This window comes from Elephas maximus, chromosome 2, assembly GCF_024166365.1.
Source record: "Elephas maximus indicus isolate mEleMax1 chromosome 2, mEleMax1 primary haplotype, whole genome shotgun sequence".
NCBI classification, from domain to species: Eukaryota; Metazoa; Chordata; class Mammalia; order Proboscidea; family Elephantidae; genus Elephas; species Elephas maximus.
Genome location: NC_064820.1, coordinates 47,952,971 through 47,974,905, shown reverse-complemented (window position 1 = coordinate 47,974,905; position 21,935 = coordinate 47,952,971). Strand labels below are relative to the sequence as shown.

The 21,935-nt window shown below is 38.4% G+C and overlaps 1 protein-coding gene across 5 annotated transcripts in view; it reads left to right on the top strand.

Annotated features, from left to right (window-relative positions):
• Nucleotides 1-21,935, top strand: part of OXCT1 (3-oxoacid CoA-transferase 1) — a 184,423-nt gene that overhangs the window by 127,049 nt on the left and 35,439 nt on the right. For all 5 annotated transcript variants that reach the window (XM_049862962.1, XM_049862951.1, XM_049862982.1 and 2 more), the window contains one exon: nt 13,267-13,356. In XM_049862962.1, the coding sequence (XP_049718919.1) occupies nt 13,267-13,356 (90 nt within the window). The remainder of the gene's footprint in view (nt 1-13,266; nt 13,357-21,935) is intronic.

Sequence of the window (21,935 nt, the reverse complement as noted above, 5' to 3'; positions counted from 1 at the left end):
AAAAGACTGTCCAACAATGACCAAAGGGTCATCAATTCACCATGAATGTTCATAGCTGTTACCTTCCAGTAGGTACTTACCTGACCCAAAACCAAACCCACTGCCATCAAGTCGGTTCCTATCAAACAGAGTAGAGGTGCCCCCTAGGGTTTCCAAAGAGCGGCTGGTGGATTCCATTTGCCAACCTTTTGGTTAGCAGACATGCTGTTAACCACTGTGCCACCACGGCTTCCATAGGTACTTAAAAAAAAAAAATTTTTTTTTTTTTAGGTACTTAACAGTCATTAAACTAGATCAGCAGCAGAATCTAGAGGGCACCTTGGGAATAAAAAGAGTAGTTACTGTTGATTTAATGTAGAATCAAAATGGCTTTATGTTCTTGCACCCAACCCTCTAATACTTCATATGGTACTTGCATACTTTTTCACAACTGCCCTTAAGTGTTTTTTTTTTTTTAACTTTTAAGTAATCTTACCTTATTTTTTGATCCTTTCTACTGTAGATAAAAACACTGGTAAAGATTTTGATGTATTCCTTAATAATGCTCTTTCAGTCACTGTTTTGTTCTCTGTAAAAATTCCATCTAGCTGTCAGAGATGGCAGAGTAATTACAATAATTCTATAATTGTACTCTTCAGAGCTTTGCAGATGGTGGGAGGAGGTGATGGAGCAGTGTGCTTCTGCTCCTGGTTCTAGTTCTCGCACCCTGCTCTCATCCTCTAACTCTTTTCCCTGTTGGTCTCTCATACCCTGCCGCTCATATCCAACCTCTTCCCTCTACCTGCCGCTGACACCTTAGCTCTTCTCCCCAGCTGACCCACACTCCCTCTGATGAATCAGAAAATAAAATTTCTGACAAGGCCTATTTCTTGTTTCCAAAAGAAGGAGTAATAATTTCATATTCCATGTGAATGAGTTGTTGAGAAGATTGATATATTTTAGTACACGCAGACACATAAAAACGATTAATTGTTACCTTTCCATTTGTGTTTCAGCTGTCATTCTTGTTGTGATTACCCAGCAACCTTCTAAAAGTAATATAAGCCTTTACAAAAATTCTGTGTGATAGTAAATGGTATCTTTTTTTTTTTAATGTTTTCCCATTAGAACATCAGTTTGAACCAAACATCTGAAATTGCTGTTTGTAAGTCAAACATGCTGCATGTGAGCAATTTCAGACGATTGTAATATATTTCTCTTAATGACTCAGTGGAAGGAAGAGGTTAAGCAGAAAATAGCTTGTGCATAGATTTTTAAAAATATTATACTTTATTCTGTTTTTTGGTAACATGCAGGACCAGAAGCTCTAGTGCTTAGTTGTATTTAATAAACCAATTAAATAATTTGTTTAAAGTATAATAATCCTTAGCAAATAAAGTGTCTGCTTTAGAATTTTAGAATTTGCATTCTTGATTTCATTTAGTCTTGGGAACCTAATAGGGTATTCAATAACCGTGAGCTATTTCCTAGTCATTTAAATAAAAATACCTGTTGCCACTGAGTCAATTCCGACTCCTAGCGACCCTATATAACAGAGTAGAACTGCCCCTTAAGGTTTCCAAGGCTGTAATCTTTATGGAAGCAGACTGCCACATCTTTCTCCCATAGAGAGGGTAGCAGGTTCAAACTGCCAGCCTTTTGGTTAGTAGCTGAGAACTTAACCACTGTGTCATTGGGGCTCATTAATAATTAAAAACAAATCCCTTTATATTTATCCTGGAACACTTACTTGCTCGAGCTCATTTCATCTGTCAGAGGCCTGATAAAACAAGGTGAACTCACATCCCCAGGTTATTTGATGCTTATTTTCATCTCTGAAGAATTATGAATAGATACCATGAAAATTGAAGCTACAGCTTCAAAACAGAGCTAAGAATAACACAAAGTTTATTTCTGGCTGTCCATTTTATTATTCTAGCAAATAGAGAGACCAGAGCTTTCATCTATCTGACCTTCTACGACGAAGTTAACCTATCCAAAGTACCTCATTTATAACCAAATAGAAACTTAGCCACACATTTTAATTGTGCTTTAGGAAAAGAAAATATGATAGTTCCATACCTCTATTCTTTTAATAAATGCTTATTAATTTCCCATATGAAGGCGGAGTTAATGATCTAAAATCAATTTTATATGCATTAGGATTTTTTTTCTTGAAGTGATGAGATTTCATGCATGAACTATGGAACCCTTTATAACAATGAATGGTATCTATCCTTTTAGAAAATGAGACACTCAGCTATTAACTAGGAGCAGAACTCATATTTTCTATTTGAAGTTAATTGATTTCTTTAGGAGTCAAACCTATTACATTTTGGCATTTTCTAACCTGCATAGGTGAATTGGTCTCAGCTGTCTTATAATGCATGAATTCTAGATGAAGAATGAAGATTCTGATCAGAGTAATAAAATGAGTTTTTCTTGCACTAGGGTCTTTTTGTTTCTTCAAGGCTCATTTACAATAAGCAATATTTTAAAGAAACCTCATGTCATTTTTGTTCACAGATTTAAACAATTTCTGTAAACAGTGAATGATTATTTTCAAATATTCTACCTAGAACTAGGAAATATACATTTATCAAATAATCTAATATATATATACACACACACATATATGTGAAACTTACATTAAATATTTTTAATATATAGCACTGGCTCTATTAAATTATGTTAATTATAATAGAATTTATTGCTTTGCCCTTCTAAGGGAAATGGATTTTATTCCTTGTATTTCTAAAAGCAAGTAGAAGTGACAGCTTTAGGATTTTAGAATTTGTGTGCTTGATTTCATTTAGTCTTGGGAACATAATAGGGTATCCAGTAACTGTGAGTTATTCGAAAGTAGCAGTTTCATCTAATAAGTAGTAGATAAATGTATAATCATTGCTTAATGGTTCAGGTATCAGATTTCTTAGGTCTTTTTTCTGGATATCTCATAAATAATTTCTCCCCACTCGAAAAATAAATAACAAAGAAATTAAGCTTTTTCTAGATACTTATTGAATGACATTTATTTAGCATTCAGCACAGAAGAGGATATGAAAGAGTTACATGTCTTTATTAGGGTTAATTTCAAAATGCTATATTCTCCTCTCCGCCTTGACACATTCCACTCTAGCCAAGGAGTAAGTAGAGCCAGGAATTGTTGAACAGATAATTTTAACTTTGCTACTTTCTAAAGTGAAATTTTCATTTTACATCTTGTTTCAGTCATCCTTTGAGGAGGGTAGTTCATTTGTCTTAGGCCGAGTGGGTTCAGAGGCTCTTCTCCAGACTCTGGAGGTGACACTAGGGGAAGCATCCTACTTGCGTACTCCAGTCCCAGCTCCTGTGGTTGTGAATGGGAAGAAAGGGTAAACTGTGAGTGGGAGGGAAGCAGTAACCAAGCGGTCAAATTACAAAGTAATTACTTCACTTGAACGTATTCATATTTTGAATCAGCGCCTTTATAAAGCATTAAAATCCATACACTCTTGGATTATTCTTTTTCCCCATCCTTTCTCAGGCTTATTTCTCCTCTGTCATTGCTTTAGAGATTTGCCCTTGCTCCAGAAGTAGACAAGTAAGAGGAGGTCAACACAACAGTTAAAACCCAAGCCAGCCATGGGTGGTCTGGCCTCTGCCTGACTTCTAAGCATCCTTTGTGGCCTTTTCCCGTTTCCTCCCATTGTTTCCTAGTCTTCGTTTTTTTTTTTTCCCCCCAGTTGTTCTTTCCTTTGTTACTAAAGCCTTGAGCTTTGTTCAGCCTCACTAATGCACCTGGACACATTTCTGTTTCTATATTTTTAGAAACAAAACTTTTGCTTGGAGATGGAATTCAGTTTACTTAAACAGGTACTGGAAAGAATCTAGTGTTTTCAGTCACTGCACTAGTCTAGAGATGTACAAAAAACAAGGAAGATAATAGTTCTTGCCCTTGAGATAAGGCACAAGCACTGATCAATCAAAACAGATATGACCAATCAGAACAGTTGGTGGTCATAGCTGGAGATGATTTTGGAGGCTTCTATTGTGTTTTAAGTTGTTGGATGGTAGGGTGTGGGGTGTGGCTAGCGAGGACAGGGTGGTTCTCATAAGGAAGGATTTCAATTATAATCACCCATATGCTCTTGCTACTGCCTACCAGTGGAACATCAGCCCTGATCTTAATGCAGGTAATGTGGTAAATTCTAAAATGGGGATATGCAAGGATGCTATGAGAGCACCCAAAAGGGCTCGGTAACCTAATCTTGTAGATGGGATGGGGTAGGGGCACATAAATACTTCCTGGCAGTCGTAGTTTGATATATAAAAGATTAGCTGGAGTTCAATTGATAGAATGAGGGTAGGATCTTAAGGAATACTATGAAGCTGTGTGCTGCATACAAGTAATTCAACAGAAATGAGAACTAAAGTGTGAGGAGTTGAGGAGGGTGGGGGTCAGGTCATCACAGGCCTTGATGCTAGGCTAAGGTGCTTGGACTTTACTCTGAAGCACTGGGGAACTACTGAAAAGTTTTAAGTAGAGGAGTGACACAGTCAGATGCTCACTTTAGAGAGATTATTTTCATGGCTATGGAATGGACAGATTTGAGAAGGGCAAGGCTTGGCACAGACTGATCAGTAGGTAGGCAGTTACACCACTCTAGGGAGAAATTGTGAGTGTCTTAGCTAGGATAAGGAAAGATCAAGTTCAGAAAATATTGGGAAAATGGGAGTTTTAGTGATTGAGTGACTATTAGATGTGGATTATGAGGGATAAGCAAGAGTCAAGGAAGTTTCTTGGGATGGATGACCACTAACTGAGATAGGACATTAGCCGGTGGACCATTTTTGCCTCAAGAAAGATGCTTAATTTAATTTGGTCCACACTGAGCTGAAGTGTGAAATAGTTAACACAACATTATAGAAGTTTTTCTTTCTCACTTACAGTGAGTACTCCTGATTAACAGGTAGCTTTCCTCCAGGCAGTAATTCAGGGATAAAATTCCTTCCATACTATGGCTCTATCATTCAACAAGTAGTTTCAAAGGTCACTGCAGAAGAGGGAAGAACATGGAGGATTATGTGTAGAAGTTTCTATGGTCCAGTCCTGGAAGTATTATACATCACTTTTTACCCACTTTCCATTGGCCAGGGCTTATTCATGTGACCAACCTTAACTTCAAGAAAGTCTGGGAAATGTAGCCTAAGGTGCCCAGGAACAAGAGGAAATGATTTTGTGCTACAGGGTGACTGGGAAGCTTTTAGATATTGAAATCTGAAACTCAGAGGAAAGACAACCTGAAAATGTGGCAGTAGGCGTCATCCGATATGGGGGCAGATTATACCACGAGAACAGATAAAGTCAATTATGGACAACAAGTAGAGACAAGAGCAGTGGGCCAAGTATGGAGCTCTTAAAATGGCCAACATATACAAAGGAGACCTGGGAAAAATGATGCTAGGAGGAGCCTGAAAGCCTCCAGAGAGGTAGGAGGAACCAGGACAGTATTGATTCCACACAAGTCCAGAGAAGTGGAGAATTTTAATGAGTAGGTGGGAAATACTGTAAAATGCAGTAGAAAGGTCCAGGAATGTAGTAAAGTAAATCTACAAGATATCTGTTGAATCAGGTGATTAAATATTGGAGACCTCATCCGTTTCATGAGTAATGGGATATACGTTCACCCACTCACATTCTCCATCTCTCAGGATTCTGGGGAATGTACTTCCTCACTTTCAGTTCATGCTGCTGCCAGACGGGAACCTGTTTAATTTCTTGAAACTGAAGAAACAGGTGCTGGCACCACATTACTATGTTGAAAGGATATTAGGTGTTGCATCGTGGAGGTATGATACTTCAAAACTTTTGTCTCTTTTGACTTTTTTCCTGGGAGGTAAGCCTTGTAAGCATATTTTCTGGTTCCTGTGTGCTGATGAAGATGAACTTCTCTTGAGAATAATGTGTACTAGGGCACCATAGCTTCTCAAGTGCCATTCATTATACCCATGTGTTGTAGCATCCCTGATCTGATGTGAGTAGGTGTCTTGCAGTCTTCCAGGACTGCTTTTCTCATTTCTGAGCTGTAAGTGCTACTTTTGGAATATGAAAGAATTCACTGTAGTTTTCTAGAGACACAAATTCATTTTATTTATTTGGGCAGGAGGCTTGGATTAAGCGGTTTGCCCCTCTTGTGTATTCTCTTGTTTGGAGGTGTGGTATAGGTATAATTGTAGTTTTGCAGAGCCAATAATTTTTTTCTGGAACATCCCTCTGTTTTCAAAATGGCGAAGAAATTTAGAAAGGTTGGAAAGCATTTTCCTGTCCAGGGATCTAGAAGAATGTAGCACTAAGAAGGAGACTAGAACAACATTTCTGTGTGGCCATTGCCGGGTACTTTTATGTATTACCCCATGTTTTGAGAAGTTTCCCCAAATAAAACTGCTAAAATAAAATGATCTTATCCTTGTCTCATACCACCAGTCTTTCATACCACCAGAGTTCATTGGGACATATGTGACCCACATAATACGTATTAAAATTCTTATTTCATAACAAAAATTCAGAAAAGATCTTTGATTCAGCATGCCTTCCATTAGTGAAAACACATAGTATCAGCAAAAAATTCAAAGGAAAAAATAATTCAATCATGAAAGGGTTATTGAGTAAAGTTCCCACTTCAAGGGCACAGTCAGGGCAGAAATCAAATTTCAGTGGTTAAGTAATAAATGGAGAGGGGCCATAGAGAGGGATAGAATGAAAAAATTGGAACAAGGGGAAAATCGATGAAACAAATTCCCGGAAGAACAGGAACAAGAGTGCTTACTTACTAAAATGAAGTTAGAGTTTATCAGAGTACTGCTTTTTGACATGCTTTGTTAGCCCCTGTTATGATTGATAACTGGTATTTGTTATGAGCAATTTTGTTAATTTATCTAGCAATAGAGAATATAATTATATTTCTGTTTCTATACAAGTTGGTTTACATGATGAATTCACCTGTCCTGCAAAATAACAATTAATCTTTGAAAGGGAAAGTCACATTTTTCTTTGTTTTGAAAGCAAAGTATACCACAGAAGGAGAAATATTCTGATGAAACTTTGTTAAACTAAGGCAAATTGTAAATTCTTTGTTTTTGCTAAAAAGGAATTTATAACTTGTTTCTTTGTGTTTAAACAATTGTTATTATGATGTTTCTTAGTTTTCCTTTCTCCTACTTTTTAGCTAGAAGCACTCTTAGAGCCTTTTTATTCCCTAGAACATTTTTGAATAATGGGGAACTAGGACAGAAATAAAGAGGCTTATATTTAGAATGAGGTAGGTACTTAATGTTCTGGTATTTCATATTGAATAACAAGCCCTATCACCACAGTTTTATTAATAAATAACACCATAGCTCTCTTTACCCTTTGCTTCCTATTGATTCATATTTTCCACTGGGGTACACAGCATTGCTTAAAACTTGTTTCTGTAAACTGTAAGTTGTTTCTCACTGAAGACCAGAGTATTTAAAGGGAACAAACCTGGAAATAAATCATGAATATTATTATACTAATGATAAAGGTGATGGCAAGAATGATTTTCCATATGTTTTATATTTTATTTTAAATAGCGTTTCACAGAACTGGTTAAATATGTTGATTTTACCTTTCAATAAAAACCTTAAAATATCACCAAAGGTCATGTTTAGAACTTGAATTACTATTTCTTTGGGAGTGCAATTTAAATATTTGTCTTTTGACACATTGAGGTTCTTAATGTTACTGCCTTGTTACCAGCATTTCTTTTACTTTCTTTATACTTTTAGTATTGGCAAATAGGATCAAAATAGTTAAAATATATTTAAAATATTCATTTTAATTTAAATGTATTTTCTAAACAAAAGTAGGTAATCATATTCGTTTTTTTATTCTTAACTCCTGTCTTAGTACCTGGTTTATGGTAGACCCTGAGTAAATATTTGTGAATTGAGAGTAATACTTGAGTCAGTATCTTTTTAGAAAAGTTGCATAACCACGTCCTAATTGAGCATGCACCATTTCTAGCAGTGGTTAAAGCAATCGACCACTAACCGAAAGGTCGGCGGTTCGAAACCACCAGTGGCTCCATGGGAGAAAGATGTGGCAGTCTGCTTCTGTAGATATTTACAGCCTTGGAAACGCTATGGGGTTGCTATGAGTTGGAATCAACTCGACAGCAGTAGGGTTTTTTTTTTTTTTAATACTTGCTATCAAGGTCAATCTGAACTGCAAAAAGAAGAGATAGCCATGAGATGAGCATCTAGCAATCATTCCTCCATTGTGCTAGCCAGAATACATTTCAGAGCTAAAGTTGCGCCATTCAAGAAATGTGTGTTTGCTGATGAGATTTTAGAGACAGCCGCACTCAGTGTCACTCTGGCCCAGCACTTCGATCATGCCCAGAATCTCTTCTTCATTATAGGCCTATTTCCACCAAGTATCACTTTCCCTCGTGTGATTTTTTTTTTTTTTTTAAGAATATTTATAGTTCCTTCATCTCCCTGCTTTATCAGCTTGTTTTGTTTGTTGAGTAGGATGTTAGTTTTGGGGGGATGGAGGTGGGGTCAGTATTATTTCTCAGCTTTTCCCTTAATTTATAGTACTGTTCTCGTCTCAAAATCCTCCCCATTGAGTCACCCACTTATTCACTCAACAAGTGTATCGAGCCCCTGTATAACTTCAGTCACTGCACAGGATGTTTGGATAGAGAGGCGAATTGTAGTGCTATACACTGTATCTGGCACAGTGATCACCCTCAAGAAACAATAGCAAAAAGACCCCTTTAAGAGCCCTGCTCAGCCCCCCACCCCCACACCCGGGCAGTTTTAATAACAATGTTGCCGTGTAGTTCATTCTGACTTATAGTGACCCTAGAGGACAGAGTAGAACTGCCCCCATAGGGTTTCCAACACTGTAATCTTTCTTTCTCCTACTGAGCAGCTGTTGGATTTGATCCACCAACTTTTCAGTTAGCACTTGAGTGCTTAACCATTGTGCCACCAGTGCTCCTTGCAGCTTTAATAGTTAGCTCTAACTCCACTGAATTCTCACTCTTCCATGCAGCCAACTCATCATTATCTTAGTTATATTAGCTGTTGAAACAAATAAACCTCCAAATTTTAGTGGCTTATTACTCTCTAAGTTTATTTTTCACTCCTATTGAACAGTCCAATGTGGTTCTGAGTACAGTAAGTAGGCTCTGTTACACATAGTCACTTAAGGACCCAGGCTTTCAGAAGCTCAGCCATCTTTCAAGGTCACTTTGTATGTCAGTGTCCAGATTGCATAAGGAGAAAGAACATGAAGGATTGTGTGTGTCAGGTTTTTATGGGCCAGAGCCTGGAAGTTGCAGAGAGCTCCTCCTTTTCTTCCATTGTCTAGAACGGAGGCACATAGCCGCCTAACTGCAAGGGCATGCTGGGACATCAAGTAGTGGGGTCCCAAAAGAATGCTTTCTAAACTAGGTGGAGTGATGCAGTCCCACTGGCATCAGAAAATATGTCATATAACCTTGTTGTTTTTTTCCACTGCTGGTGTAGATAAAATTGATTGTCTTCCTTTGATAATTGATTCCGTTTTAGGAATCACTTGGGAAATAAATGGAGGGAAACATTTTAGTTTCTTTTCCCAACACAGGGAATTTACTGAAAAAGTTTTTGTGTGCCATTGTGTCAATTGTGACTCATAGCGACCCTATAGAACAGAGTAGAACTACCGCATAGGGTTTCCTAGGATGTAGTCTTTACAGGAACAGACTGCCAGGTCTTTTCTGCCTTGGAGCAGCTGGTGAGTTCAAGCTGCCGACTATTCTGTTGGCAAATATTTGAAAGTTTTCTGTTAACCTGCTATAAATGCTTTCTATTAGGAGACATTGCTGTACCCTTTCTCAGTATTGCTTTTCCCATCTGACAAACTACTTTGTGAAGTAACTTCTTTGTGAAATCCTCTGGAACCTCTCCCCTCGCCCCCCATCCTGATTTCTCAGGCACAGTTAGCAGTTGAATCCTCTGTGTTCTTTTAGAGCTTGAGCATACTTATGTTAGTAAATTCATTCATCCATTCACTCATCCAAATATTTAATGCAAAAGAAAAAAAAGTTGAAATTCACTGTACTCAGTGCTGTGATAGAATTACATGCTGAATAGGACAGTGGCTTAGGCAAGAGGTGCCCAGGGCTATCTTGGGGGTAAGGAGGATGGGGGGAATATTTTTGTTAGAGGAAGGACATTTGGGATGAGTCTGTTTTATTACTTATGCCTACTTTTACAAGACAAGGGATTTCTGAGGAAAAGAATCTTCTTTTGATAATCTCCAACTCTGGGACCCAGAACAGTGCCTGGCTCATACTAGATGCTCAGTAAATTGAATTCACTGAATGCAGATATAAGTGAATACATTTATAAGTTTTATTTATGTGGTGCCTTATACTTTACTGGAAACCCTGGTGGCATAGTGGTTAAGTGCTGCGGCTGTTAACCAAGGGGTTGGCAGACCGAATCTACCACGTGCTCCTTGGAAACTCTATGGGGCAGTTCTGCTTTGTTCTGTAGGGTCACCATGAGTTGCTATGAGTCAGAACTGACTCGATGGCAGTGGGTTTGGGTTTTTGGTTTACACTTTACTGTGCAATTTTCTATGTATTATCTCATGCAGATATTCTTACTTCTGGTTAATAAAAACCTAAATTCAGGGAGGTTTAATGTTTTGCCAGTGCCACACAGTGAGTTAAAACAAAGAGATGGATCTTCCACTATGTCTTATATCTCCTTGTACTCCTGCCAACACAATTTTTCATACCCAGTAGGTGCTCTAAAAATATTTAACTAATTGACAGTGGTTTAAATGTGTAAATCAGATTCACCTAAATTGGGCAAGCTTTCTGTTTGAGCTGTCACAGGTTTTAGCTATGTAATCATTGTGTCACAAGGTACAAAATTTGCCTGTGTTATATTCTAATCAAAGAAAAAAAGTTTTTTAATTTAAGGAATTTTTACATACTTGCTTGGTTTCTTGTTTTCTTTGGCCTCTTCTTCCTCTTCTTCTCGCACTTGCACCCTTAGCAAGTCTGCCCAAGGACACTGTGTGTGGAAGCTGAGACTTGCCGGATGATCTGATTCAGCAGGTTGAGATATTTTATGATGGAGTTGCTTCAGTGTCTTTTTAAAAAGCATTTTTAGCTTCTTAGCTTGGAATAATTTCACATTTAAAGAAAGGTGTCAAGAGCTGAACAAGAACTGTTTACCCTTCACTCATATTCCCCAAATGTTAACATTTTACCAGTTTGACTCTGTCCTCCCCCTCCTCTTTATTTTTTTTTTTCTGATCAGTTTTTGAACAAATTGCCAACCTGATGTTCCATCACCCTCAAATATGTTAGTATGTTTATCCCCAAACCAAGAACACTGTCCTATATGACAGCAATTCAGCTATTAAAACTGAAGACAAAACAGAACAAAATAGCACTGGTACATCATTACCACTGAACCTTCAGACTCCACTCAGGGTTTACCAGTTGTCCCGGTTATATGCTTTTCAACAAGAGGTTCATTTCAAAATCGCATCTTGCATTTAGACTATTCCTCAGTCTTTCCTTCACTTTCAGGACTTTGACATTTGTGAAGATGCTTCAGTGTCTTTTGATGCTCTAAAAATTTTAAACTTTCCTACTATTGGAGTTTCTGATAGGCAGTCATTGCTACCATATCAGACTTAGCCATATTTTATATCATGAAGGTATCAACGTTTGCTGTACAAATATGATGACCTAATGCCAAATTTATTATGCTTGCAGATGACGAGGATGGAGGCATTGCTCACAGAAGCATAAAATTATGCATTTCCACATGTATGTTCTGCTCAGGGGCAGATTAACGAGTAAGCATGGTACCCACCAGCTTACAGTAAGCAAGGTACACACAGGCTTGTTTGTGTTTGCTTACTAGCCTGAGGTGAATAATTTCACATGGGTTTCACCACAGAAACAGGTGAAGTTGCTCACTTCAGATTAGTAAGTGTACACAAGTAAGCCCATGTGTACCTTGCTTATTCAGTAATCCGGCCCTGGTTCGGCTTCACTTCAAACTTAATGTGTCTGAAACCAAACTCATTTTGTACCCTGCACTCATGGCTCCCTGCCCCAGCCATTGCAGCTGTTTCCTTTTCATCTCATAGCAGGCTTCAAACCACAAAGATACCATGACTACTTGCCGCTCTACCTGATACCTCACATCTAATTCACGTCCATGACTTGTATGGTGACCTCTAAAATGTGATATCAGGGAATTCTAGACTATGATTTAATGCCAGGTATGAATGCATTTCCTAATTTCCTGATAACTGTGAAATTCTGGGAAAGGAGCGAAGAGCCCTGTTAAGATTTTACTGTCAAATCAGAAAGAGGACTTGGGCTAAAAAATAAATAAAAGTTTAAGCAAGTTTCAGAAGACATTTTTCTTCAGTATACGTGAGTGTGAATTTATGCTATCATTTCTGGAAGCACTTGCTTTCTCTAAAACTCTGTAACCAGGAGACCGAGTAGACAGTGGGAATTATTCAGAGTGTGTGCCACATAGAAAGTGGTTGGTAGAATTTTAGTGAATGAGGGTATGGACAGATGACTAAAAATAGAAAGGTCATGGTGAAAGTTTTCTGAACTCTGTTTTTGCTTAGCAGGAATATGTGTTTTGCTTTATTTTTCCAAGAGCAAAATAAATGCCAAGTGCTGGAAAGACAGACACAGTTTTTATATTAATCATTACTAGAGAAATGCCATTAGTGCTCAGCCTACTACCTAATGGCATTGCAATCTGCAGGAAATCCAAGACAGTGCTTTAGAAAGTGTCTGTAATTGAAAACCCAGTGATGCTGGTTATGTGTTTAGAAGAGAAAAATGGGTATCAAGGGTATGTGGATTTTGATCTAATATTCCACAATTCTGGAAAGGTTCTTAAGATTTATCTTATTTGCTGATTGTTGTATCACTGATATATCATCAACCAAATAAGTTAGTAATACTTAATACAAGTGACCTATGTAATATTTATCTGAGCTTTATACTTTAACTATAGAATAATAGAATAACAGAATATTGAGATTCAAAATCTTCTACCAGAGGAGGAGGGGTTTTAGCAGATCTGCTAACAAAGCTTCAAGTACTAAGGAGATCAGTGAGTTTTTCTCATTACTCATTGCAGCATTCATTCTTGTAACTTAATTTTATCCCCCCCACACTAAAGAAGTCAAAGATAAGGAGCTACTTCTTATTTCCTGTTTCTGTTTTGCAGGGAAAGCTGGTGAAAGGAATGGGAGGTGCAATGGATTTAGTGTCCAGTGCCAAAACCAAAGTCGTGGTTACCATGGAGCATTCTGCAAAGGTAACCCATGTTCTGCTTCCAGAATGCGGCTTTTTTTTTTGAAATTCCCAACACACCACAACCTAGTACACCAGGTCATCTGACCATGGCCTTTATTGTTTTCTCTGGTTCATTCAAGCAGATAACATATTTTCGAGAGAAAGGTTACAAATAAAGTCCATTTATTCTTATTGGTTTTTAAAGTTGAGCGAAGCAAACCATGAGGATGTTCTTCTATTTGTCTCCCATGCAAGTTAAAGTTAATGTCTCCAAAGGCAGTGAGGAGATGTTTTGGTTCAGAGGTTTAACTCAGGTTTTAAGAATGTTATTGTGGTTGTTATCTGTGTGCAAAACGGGGGCTTTTAACAACTGTTATTTCAAATGGACACTGTAGCATTTTACTGAACCTGTGAGGTTACATTTTGAGGAAGGTGTTAAAAAATAGTAGAGTTATGATAGCAAGTGTCTTTATTCTGAAAAAGACTATACCTTCCATACATCATCAAGTATTTATTAAATGCCAGTTAAATGTTAGGCATTACCAGAACTTGATAACAGCCAAAACTGGGGAAAAAAAAAAGAAAACACTGACTTTATGGAGCTTACTTAGATAATTATGATGATGATAATAAGAACAGTATCCTGCAATAGTAATAAAACCAAAAACCTGTTGAGGTTGAGTTGATCCTGACTCATGGTGACCCCACATGTTTCAGAGTGGAACTGCACTCCATAGGGTTTTAAATGGCTATAATGTTGCAGAAGTAGGTCACCAGGCCTTTCTCCACAGCGCTACCATTTATTGAGTTTTTACTTTGTGCTAAGAATGCATTAAGAACTTTGTGTGCTTATGTGTGTATTTTAATCCTGATAATAATCCCATAGCCATGAGGTAGGTTATTTTTTATGGTTCCAGAAACAGAGCTTCAGAGAGATTAAGTAACTACTGGTCGTATAACTAGTGGAACTGAGATTAGATGTGGATGTCTCCGATTCCAAAGCCCGGTTTTCTAACTGTTGGTTTAACTTTCTTCCTTGTTCCCAAATCAGTGTCTTTGAACCTCAGCTGAATTGATCTGAATCCATAGACTTCTGTGACGGGTAAAGTTGATACTAGGTGGTACCTTCTTCAATTTGTATACCCTTTGTTTCCTCATAGTGTGACTCATAGCAACCCTAAGGGGCAGAGTAAAACTGCCCCACAGAGTTTCCAAGGGGTGCCTGGTGGATTCGAACTGCCAACCTTTTGGTTGGCAGCTGTAGCTCTTAACCACTATGCCACCAGGGTTTCCATTAGGGTCACTATGAGTCGGAATTGACTCAACAGCAATGGACTGGCTGGGCTGGGCTTGTTCATTTCCCTTCATTCTTTATCATTCTCAATTTTAAAGCAAAATCTACCTACTCTAACTTTGAGACTTGCTAATTTGAACAGAAATGGTAGGTAGTTCATTCTCCTGTTTTTATTTAGAGATGCAAAATTGTGGGAGAGCCATAGAGCTAGAGGATTTGCATCTGACTTGCTTCCCAAGGGGAGTTCTGTTACAGAGCTATGAGTGCCTTGAAATGGCTTTGTTGTGAAAACTGTAATAAATCTGGAGTTATCATAAATTGTTTGGTAAACAGTGTGAAGTGAGCAGTGGTGCATAAATTTGGAACAATAGAAGTGAGATCAACACCGGTGACTTCTGAGAGATGACTTGCAAAAGCATCCAGAATACTTCATTTCAGGGACGAAAGGATGCCAGGCATGCAAATCAAACCCAGATCTTCTCCGGAACATAATGTCTGTTTGGAGAAAATTCTTTCTGACTTTTCCTTTTGTTGTTATTTTAATGTTGACGCATAGGCACTGAAGTCCAATTCATTTTGGATTATTTTCGTGCATTCGTTTTCAAAACATTAGCCCTGTATATTTAACAAATTATCTTCTTCTTGGTTTGTTTCCAAAGTCTTTTCTCTCCCCTCAGCTGGAATTCCTAATAGAGGAAAATAAATGGTGCTTCAAACTTCTGACTAGAAATTTCTTATGAAAGCTTTTCACAGAAAAAAAAAAAAAAATAAGCAAGGTAATATTTATACTTCTTCTTCTGTTGGTGGGGACATTGGCGTTGTCTTAGGCGAGAACTGGAGTTAAGTATTTTTCTCCCAGATACTTTCATGTGAACAAACCAACAAAAAATGTACTTATGATTAAAATAATAATGATTTGTTCCCACTTAACAGTTTTTTTTAACAGTTAGGTAACCTCAAAAACGGAAAAGAAGTTTCTCTCTTTGCCACCTTCATATTTTACCCTTCGCCCTGGTATGTGTGGTTGTTATTTATTGTTCACTGAGATTGTTAACCACCCACCTCAAAGGAACACAAAGATCTTGCATATACTGAATCAGATTCTACATTTAAAAAAAAACCCCAGGTAATTCTTATGTGTACATGAAAATTCCTAGGTATATGTAATAATCACCTGGGACTGTACAAGAATCACCTGCTAAAATGTAAATTCTGGTTCAGTATATCTGGGGGTCGGCAGTTCAAATCCGCCAGGTGCTCCTGGAAACTATATGGGGCAGTTCTACTCTATCCTATAGGGTCGCTATGAGTCAGAATCGACTCCACGGCACTGGGTTATATCTGGGGGTGGAAATGCAAATTCTCAGCAGGGGGTTGAACTGAAAAGAACTGGTTGGAAGCCTGGTTTTCTCTGGCTAAAGGTTGGTAGGGGCTGGAAAGGAGACAGAGAGGAGAGGTTATCGACTGCTGGTAGCCTCCGGTATTAATGATCTGTTCACTTAGACATACCAGCTAACTGTGATGCTTTCTGATTAAGTCAACAGCCTGGGGGACTAATCCCTAGAGTTCTGTAAAACTAGGAGTGAAAAGTTTGCAGTGAAAGATTAAAACCTGAGGCAAGAGATATGATCTTGTATTCTTGTGCTACTAATTTTTTTCTGTAAGTGGGAGGAGCTGCCAGCTGGTGTTCAGGTGCAGCTTCTTTCCTTTTACTCCCTTTCTTGCTCTGTAGGGTTACCAGTTACAGCTGCAGGTTGTTTATAAATAGAACATTACTTGCCTTTTAAAAGCATGCTGTTTTTGTTATTGCCTTAATCAGACGAAAGAATCCGTTTCCTTCCAAGTCTTTGCAACCAGCCATTTCCTTCTGTTCAGGCGCCAGCAGCTTCTGGAATTTGAAACCTGGCTGTCCTGCTAGTGCTGCTCTAGGGTAATTGTCATAGTGTTTCTCCTCCCTTAAAACTGCCTCTGGAAATGGTACCTGGGCACAGGTGGCAAACTGGCATTATGATACAATTTTCATTTACACTTAGGAATTAGGGTTCCAGGCAAAATTGGCAAGGTGTTTTTAGTGTTCAGCCACCTTCCCTCTTAAGCCTCTTTTTCATCTCTAAAAATGGGAAGAAAAAGAAGGAAGGGAGTAACAATATGAGTCCCTACCAGGTGCAAAGCACCGTGCTTGGTGTTGCACATACTTCATCTGTTCAGCTTCTCAGTGATTGGGACATAGGCAGGTAAGAAATTTGCCCAGGGAAGTGGCAGAGCCAAGAGTTTGGTTCCATTTGGTCTAGCTCTTATACCTGTTTATTGCACCACACTGCCACCTCCTACCAAAGTTACCTCTGCACTAGCATTCCACCCACGCCTGCCCTTTTCTGAAAGCTTCAGGTTTCAGAATTATCCCGTTTCTTACTTTTTTTTTTTTTTTCATTTTTCCAGGACAAAACTCTCCTTGCTTCTATGAGACAGGTATCAGCGAAGTGCTTGAAAGAAAACACTTTGACTATCTAATTGTGCCTGCTAGTACCTATCTCCCCTTCTTCCCTTTTGTATTAGAATCCCCCAAGTTCTAGTTGGGGAATGCCATTGCCCAGTGACAGACTACATTTCCCATCCTCCCTTGCATGTGGATGCATCCACATGACCAAATAGGTAAGTAGGATTTGAGCATCTGTGATGTGTGCAATTTCTGAGGCATGTCCTTAAAAATAAAGCTGATTTTATCCCTCTTTTGCCATCTGAGAAAGGCCTCAACTGCAGTAGTAGCTTTGGACTTAAAGTTGTAAACCATGTGTTAGGGGTTCCAGAGCTTCCCCACCAACACAGACCCATGGATATCCTGTCCTTTTCTTTGTGAGTTCCTTCTAGGATTCCTTATAATTCCATCCTTGGCCCTCTGCTCTTCTTATTCTCTGTACCTTTCTTGGGTACCATCTAAATTCTTGGCACCAACTATTTTCTTACCAGTGTCTCCCTAATCCTTATTTCTCTGATGAGCCCTGGAATTCTATTCCTAACTAGACAACTACTACTAGACAACTTTACCTGGTTGTCCCTCAGCCACCCCAACTGCAACACATACACAGGTGAGAGCATCATCATTTCCCCTAAATATGTTCTTCCTCCTGTCTGGCCCAACTAGACGAGTGATCTTCTGGCCACCCATCAGGGAAGGCACCCTCAGTATTTATCTGTCCTTTACCCCTACAGCAAGCACTCTAGGTACTCCATCTGTAATCAGCTCTCTGCTGTGTATTTCTAATTTCCTTGACATGGTTTAGGTCCTTGGCTTAATCTGCATGGATCACTATTGTAGCATCCCATGGTCTCCTTGCTGCTGCCCTGGGCCTCCTTCTAAGTAATCAAGCAAACCACTGTCAGAGTGGCCAGTTTTAAACTAAAACTAGATTGAGTCATTTCTATTTAAAGTCCTTTAATAAAGTTGACACTACTTAGTTTACCTTAGCCCACCTGCCTCATCCTTGACTTTAGGGCTTTAGGTCTGCTGGGGTCTCCATAAATGCATCCAGTTGTTTCCTGTTCCTAGATGTTTTCACATTCTGTTTCCTCTGCCTTTTCATCTGACTCGCCTACAACCTGGACAAAATCATAGATAAATTAGCTTAGCCTCTTGTTTTATGGATTTAGTGCCTTCCATCTTCTAGATGTTATGACTGTGCAAATTAATATTCCTTGACTCTTTGTCATGAAATTTGATAAGATGATCTCACATGAGTGTGCTAATTTGTTTATACAGCCATCAGATATTTATTGAGGATCTACTGTGTGCTAGACACTGTACTAGGGGCTGAGATAAAAATGAAAAGACATGGTCCTTCCTTCAGCTAGCTCCAACTCTCATGGTGAGGGAGACATGCAAATAAATATTTAAAATAGAAAGGTATACAAAGTAGAGTGTAGAGAATAGAGCACCCCAGTCCTTTGTGGGAGAGCACCCAGAGGGCGTCCTGAGGGATGTAGCATTTGCCACGGAGAGTTGAAGGGTGAAGCAGACTTTGCCAGGGAGCAAAGTGTTTCAGGTCAAGAGAATCAGCAAATCAGCACTGGGGTGAGGAAGAGCAGAACATGTTTAGGGATTTACAGTTAGGCCTCTGTTGACAGAGAGCAAAGCGAGAAGGGCTAGATGGAAAACAGTTATGAATAGTGCTCTAGGCAAGAGCCACTTTGCTGAAGGCCTTGCATACCTTGTGAAGGAGTTTCTGGTTTATCCCAAGAAGGATTGTGTTCAGGGGAGCCATATGATCAGATCTGCAAATGTCCCCGCATGTTTGCAATGAATGTGTATTCTTTAGTTCTTCAATACAGTACTCCATATATGACCAATGGATTCAGCTTAATGATTGTTATAATTCTTCTTATCTTTTGCAGTTTGTGCTTAGTCAGCTTCTGAGAAAATCTTCCAACATTTGTCACTTTTTCTTAGTACTTTTCTGTCCATTTTTTGTTTTATGTTATGAAGATTATTATATCATCCTGGCTAGTTGCTCCTTTTATCACTAAGTAATGACGCTAATTATCTAATAATCCTTTTTGCCTGAAAGTCTCTTTTGAAAAATATTAATATTAGGTATATGAAAAGACGCCATTAAAGGATCCTGAAAAAGCTTAGTAAATAGTTTGCCTCCCAACATGTGCATGCACACTCAAACACACACAGCATCTGTTCTTGACACAACGGCCCCCCGCCAAAAAAAAAACAACAAAAAAGAACCAGTGCTATGAAGTTGGTTCCAACTCAAAGTGACCCTATAGGACAGAGTAGAACTGCCCCATAGAGTTTCCAAGGAGCACCTGGTGGATTCAAACTGCCGAACCTTTGGTTAGCAGCTATAGCACTTAACCACTACACCACCAGGGTTTCCAAAACGGCCATGGTGATTAAAAAAAAAAGTAATCAGTTCTTGGCACTTTTCTCTTGACTCAGAAACCTTCCAGGGATTTCCAGCTAACTTAGATTCAAATCCTCAGTTCTCTAAGACCCTCCAAGGTCTGTCTATTCCATCCCCACTACTTTTCTGATTTACTCCCATTCTCCTTCTCATCCTCTTAGCTCTGCCCTGTTCTCTTCTTGTAAGTTTCTGGAACATTTCAACTATCTTCCTGCCTTGGGACCTCTACACTTTCTGTCTCTCTGCCTGGAATACTCTTCCCCAGATATCTGCATAGCTCGCTGCCTCATTCCACTCAGGTCTCTGCTCAAATGTTACCTTAGCAGGGAAGCTTTTCCGGACTACTCTATTGTAGAAAATAGAGCTATTCTTATTCACTAGAAGGTAAACTCCGTGTAAGCTCTGTTGTGAGCACTGAGAAGAATAATAGCCTCTAGTCCCAACACACATTCAAACCAAACCAAACTCGTTGCTGTCAAGTCGATTCCGACTCATAGCGACCCTATAGGACAGAGTAGAACTGCCGCATAGGGTTTCCAAGGGAGCAGCTGGTGGATTCGAACTACCGACCTTTTGGTTAGTAGCTAAACTGTTTACTACTGCACCACCAGGGCTTCTGACGTGCATTGGGACTCAATAAATATTTGTCAAGTCAATTTTTCAAACGATGATACTTTAAACATACAGGACACTTACAACTTTTTCATAAGTTTTTGTGTGTTTACTGTCTCCGTGTTAACACCTCCATATCTCACTCTGTGAGATAGATCTTACTATTTCACTTTAAAAAGGAACTAATCCCAGAGAAGTTAAATATTCTGATAAAAGTCAGGTGGAAAATTAAGAGGAAATCCAAGCCCAGAATCTATGCATTCTGCCTCTGAGTCTCCTTTTTCTTTTGCTAAACTTTTCTGTCTGGCAAGTACCACCAGCACTAACAGCATAAAGGAAAGTGTTTTGTTCTCAATATTGTGTACTAGAAATTGTTCCTAAGGGTATAACTTTCAGAGCACAAAAGCAAAGAAATCCAGCTACAGTTGTCATTTACTGGAAACAAGCAAAGCCTGAGTACTTATTTTGGAAAACATAAATGAGAGCTCTATTTCTAAAACAGGTTTAGATTTTATTTTTATTACAGTAGGAGTTCTGGATTCTGGAGGGATAAAAAAAGTCATAATTATGTTGTTATGAAGTTTAGAATAAATCTTTGTGAATAATTTTTTGATTAAGTCCAATTCGAGCCCAAAGGTCTCATGTAGAAATCTTGAATTTATCCCGTAGCCTTTTGTGGAGAGCAATTATAAAAAGTAAATGAGGTTTATTTATCCTATTTATTTTGGATTCAGTGTCTTAAGCAAAAGCCAACACATAAGAAGTTTTTCTTAATTTTTTTTAGTACTTCTCTGGGAACGATTCTTGAGGTAATTTTCAGTAACATTGAAAAATATTTGGAAATAAGAAAGTAAAGTATTCCCTTATTCAGAATAATTCAAAGATAGAAATATTTCATCTTGTTTATTTATTTCCATCCATAAGAGCTTACCAGTCTTTTATAGTTTGTATATTTATTTACCAGGATGTGTTGGGGGGAAAAAATTCAACTTTAAGAAATAAAAATCCTTACACAGTTTTGCCTTTTTATTTCTCTCCTAATAATGCAAGCTCCAGCAAAAAGTATTATAATGGGGAAAAAAAGCAGAACGTAGTCCAATGTGTTATTGAATTTAATTAAACTAATAACTGTAGGTTCTGTAACTTTGAGTTGTTGTGCAAGAGTATCCACATTCTTGAAAAGGAAAAACTAATGTTCAGAAAAGCTTTGTCAGGTACCACAACATTCCTGAATGGAAAGAAAAAATACTTCCTCCTTATTTCTAGGCTCTGGTGCCCTTCAGCTACAGATCATAAGATGTAGCCTTGGGAGGAAGTGAAAGGTAGACCATGGTAATGGTCTTTGTATTATATTGTATATTGTATTATATTATTCTAAGACCTGAAAGTCTGAAGACTTTATTTTCAGGAAAATGGCTTGCTGTATCTGTTGTCTAATTTGGCTAGTATTCCCCTTGAGAATGTGCCTATAACCACAGCCGTTATTACAGCCGTATATAGAAATCATTTGTAATAGCAAATGTTCTCTACTCTGGAGCTAGCTCAGTCTTTCCACTGAAGTCCTGTGTGGATTGCTGAAACCCCTACTTAGTGGATGCTGTGTAAAGGTCAAAAAATCCCGTGACGGTAAACTCAGTGTGAAGAACCTCACCCTGCCCTTGTATTTTGTGTACCTTGATTTCCTTTATTTAGCAAATCCTCTATTTCTTTTCTATGTAGCACTTCAATCATCAGAGTGATTTGACAGTCACATAGTTTATAATACAACATTTCCTAATAATTTAT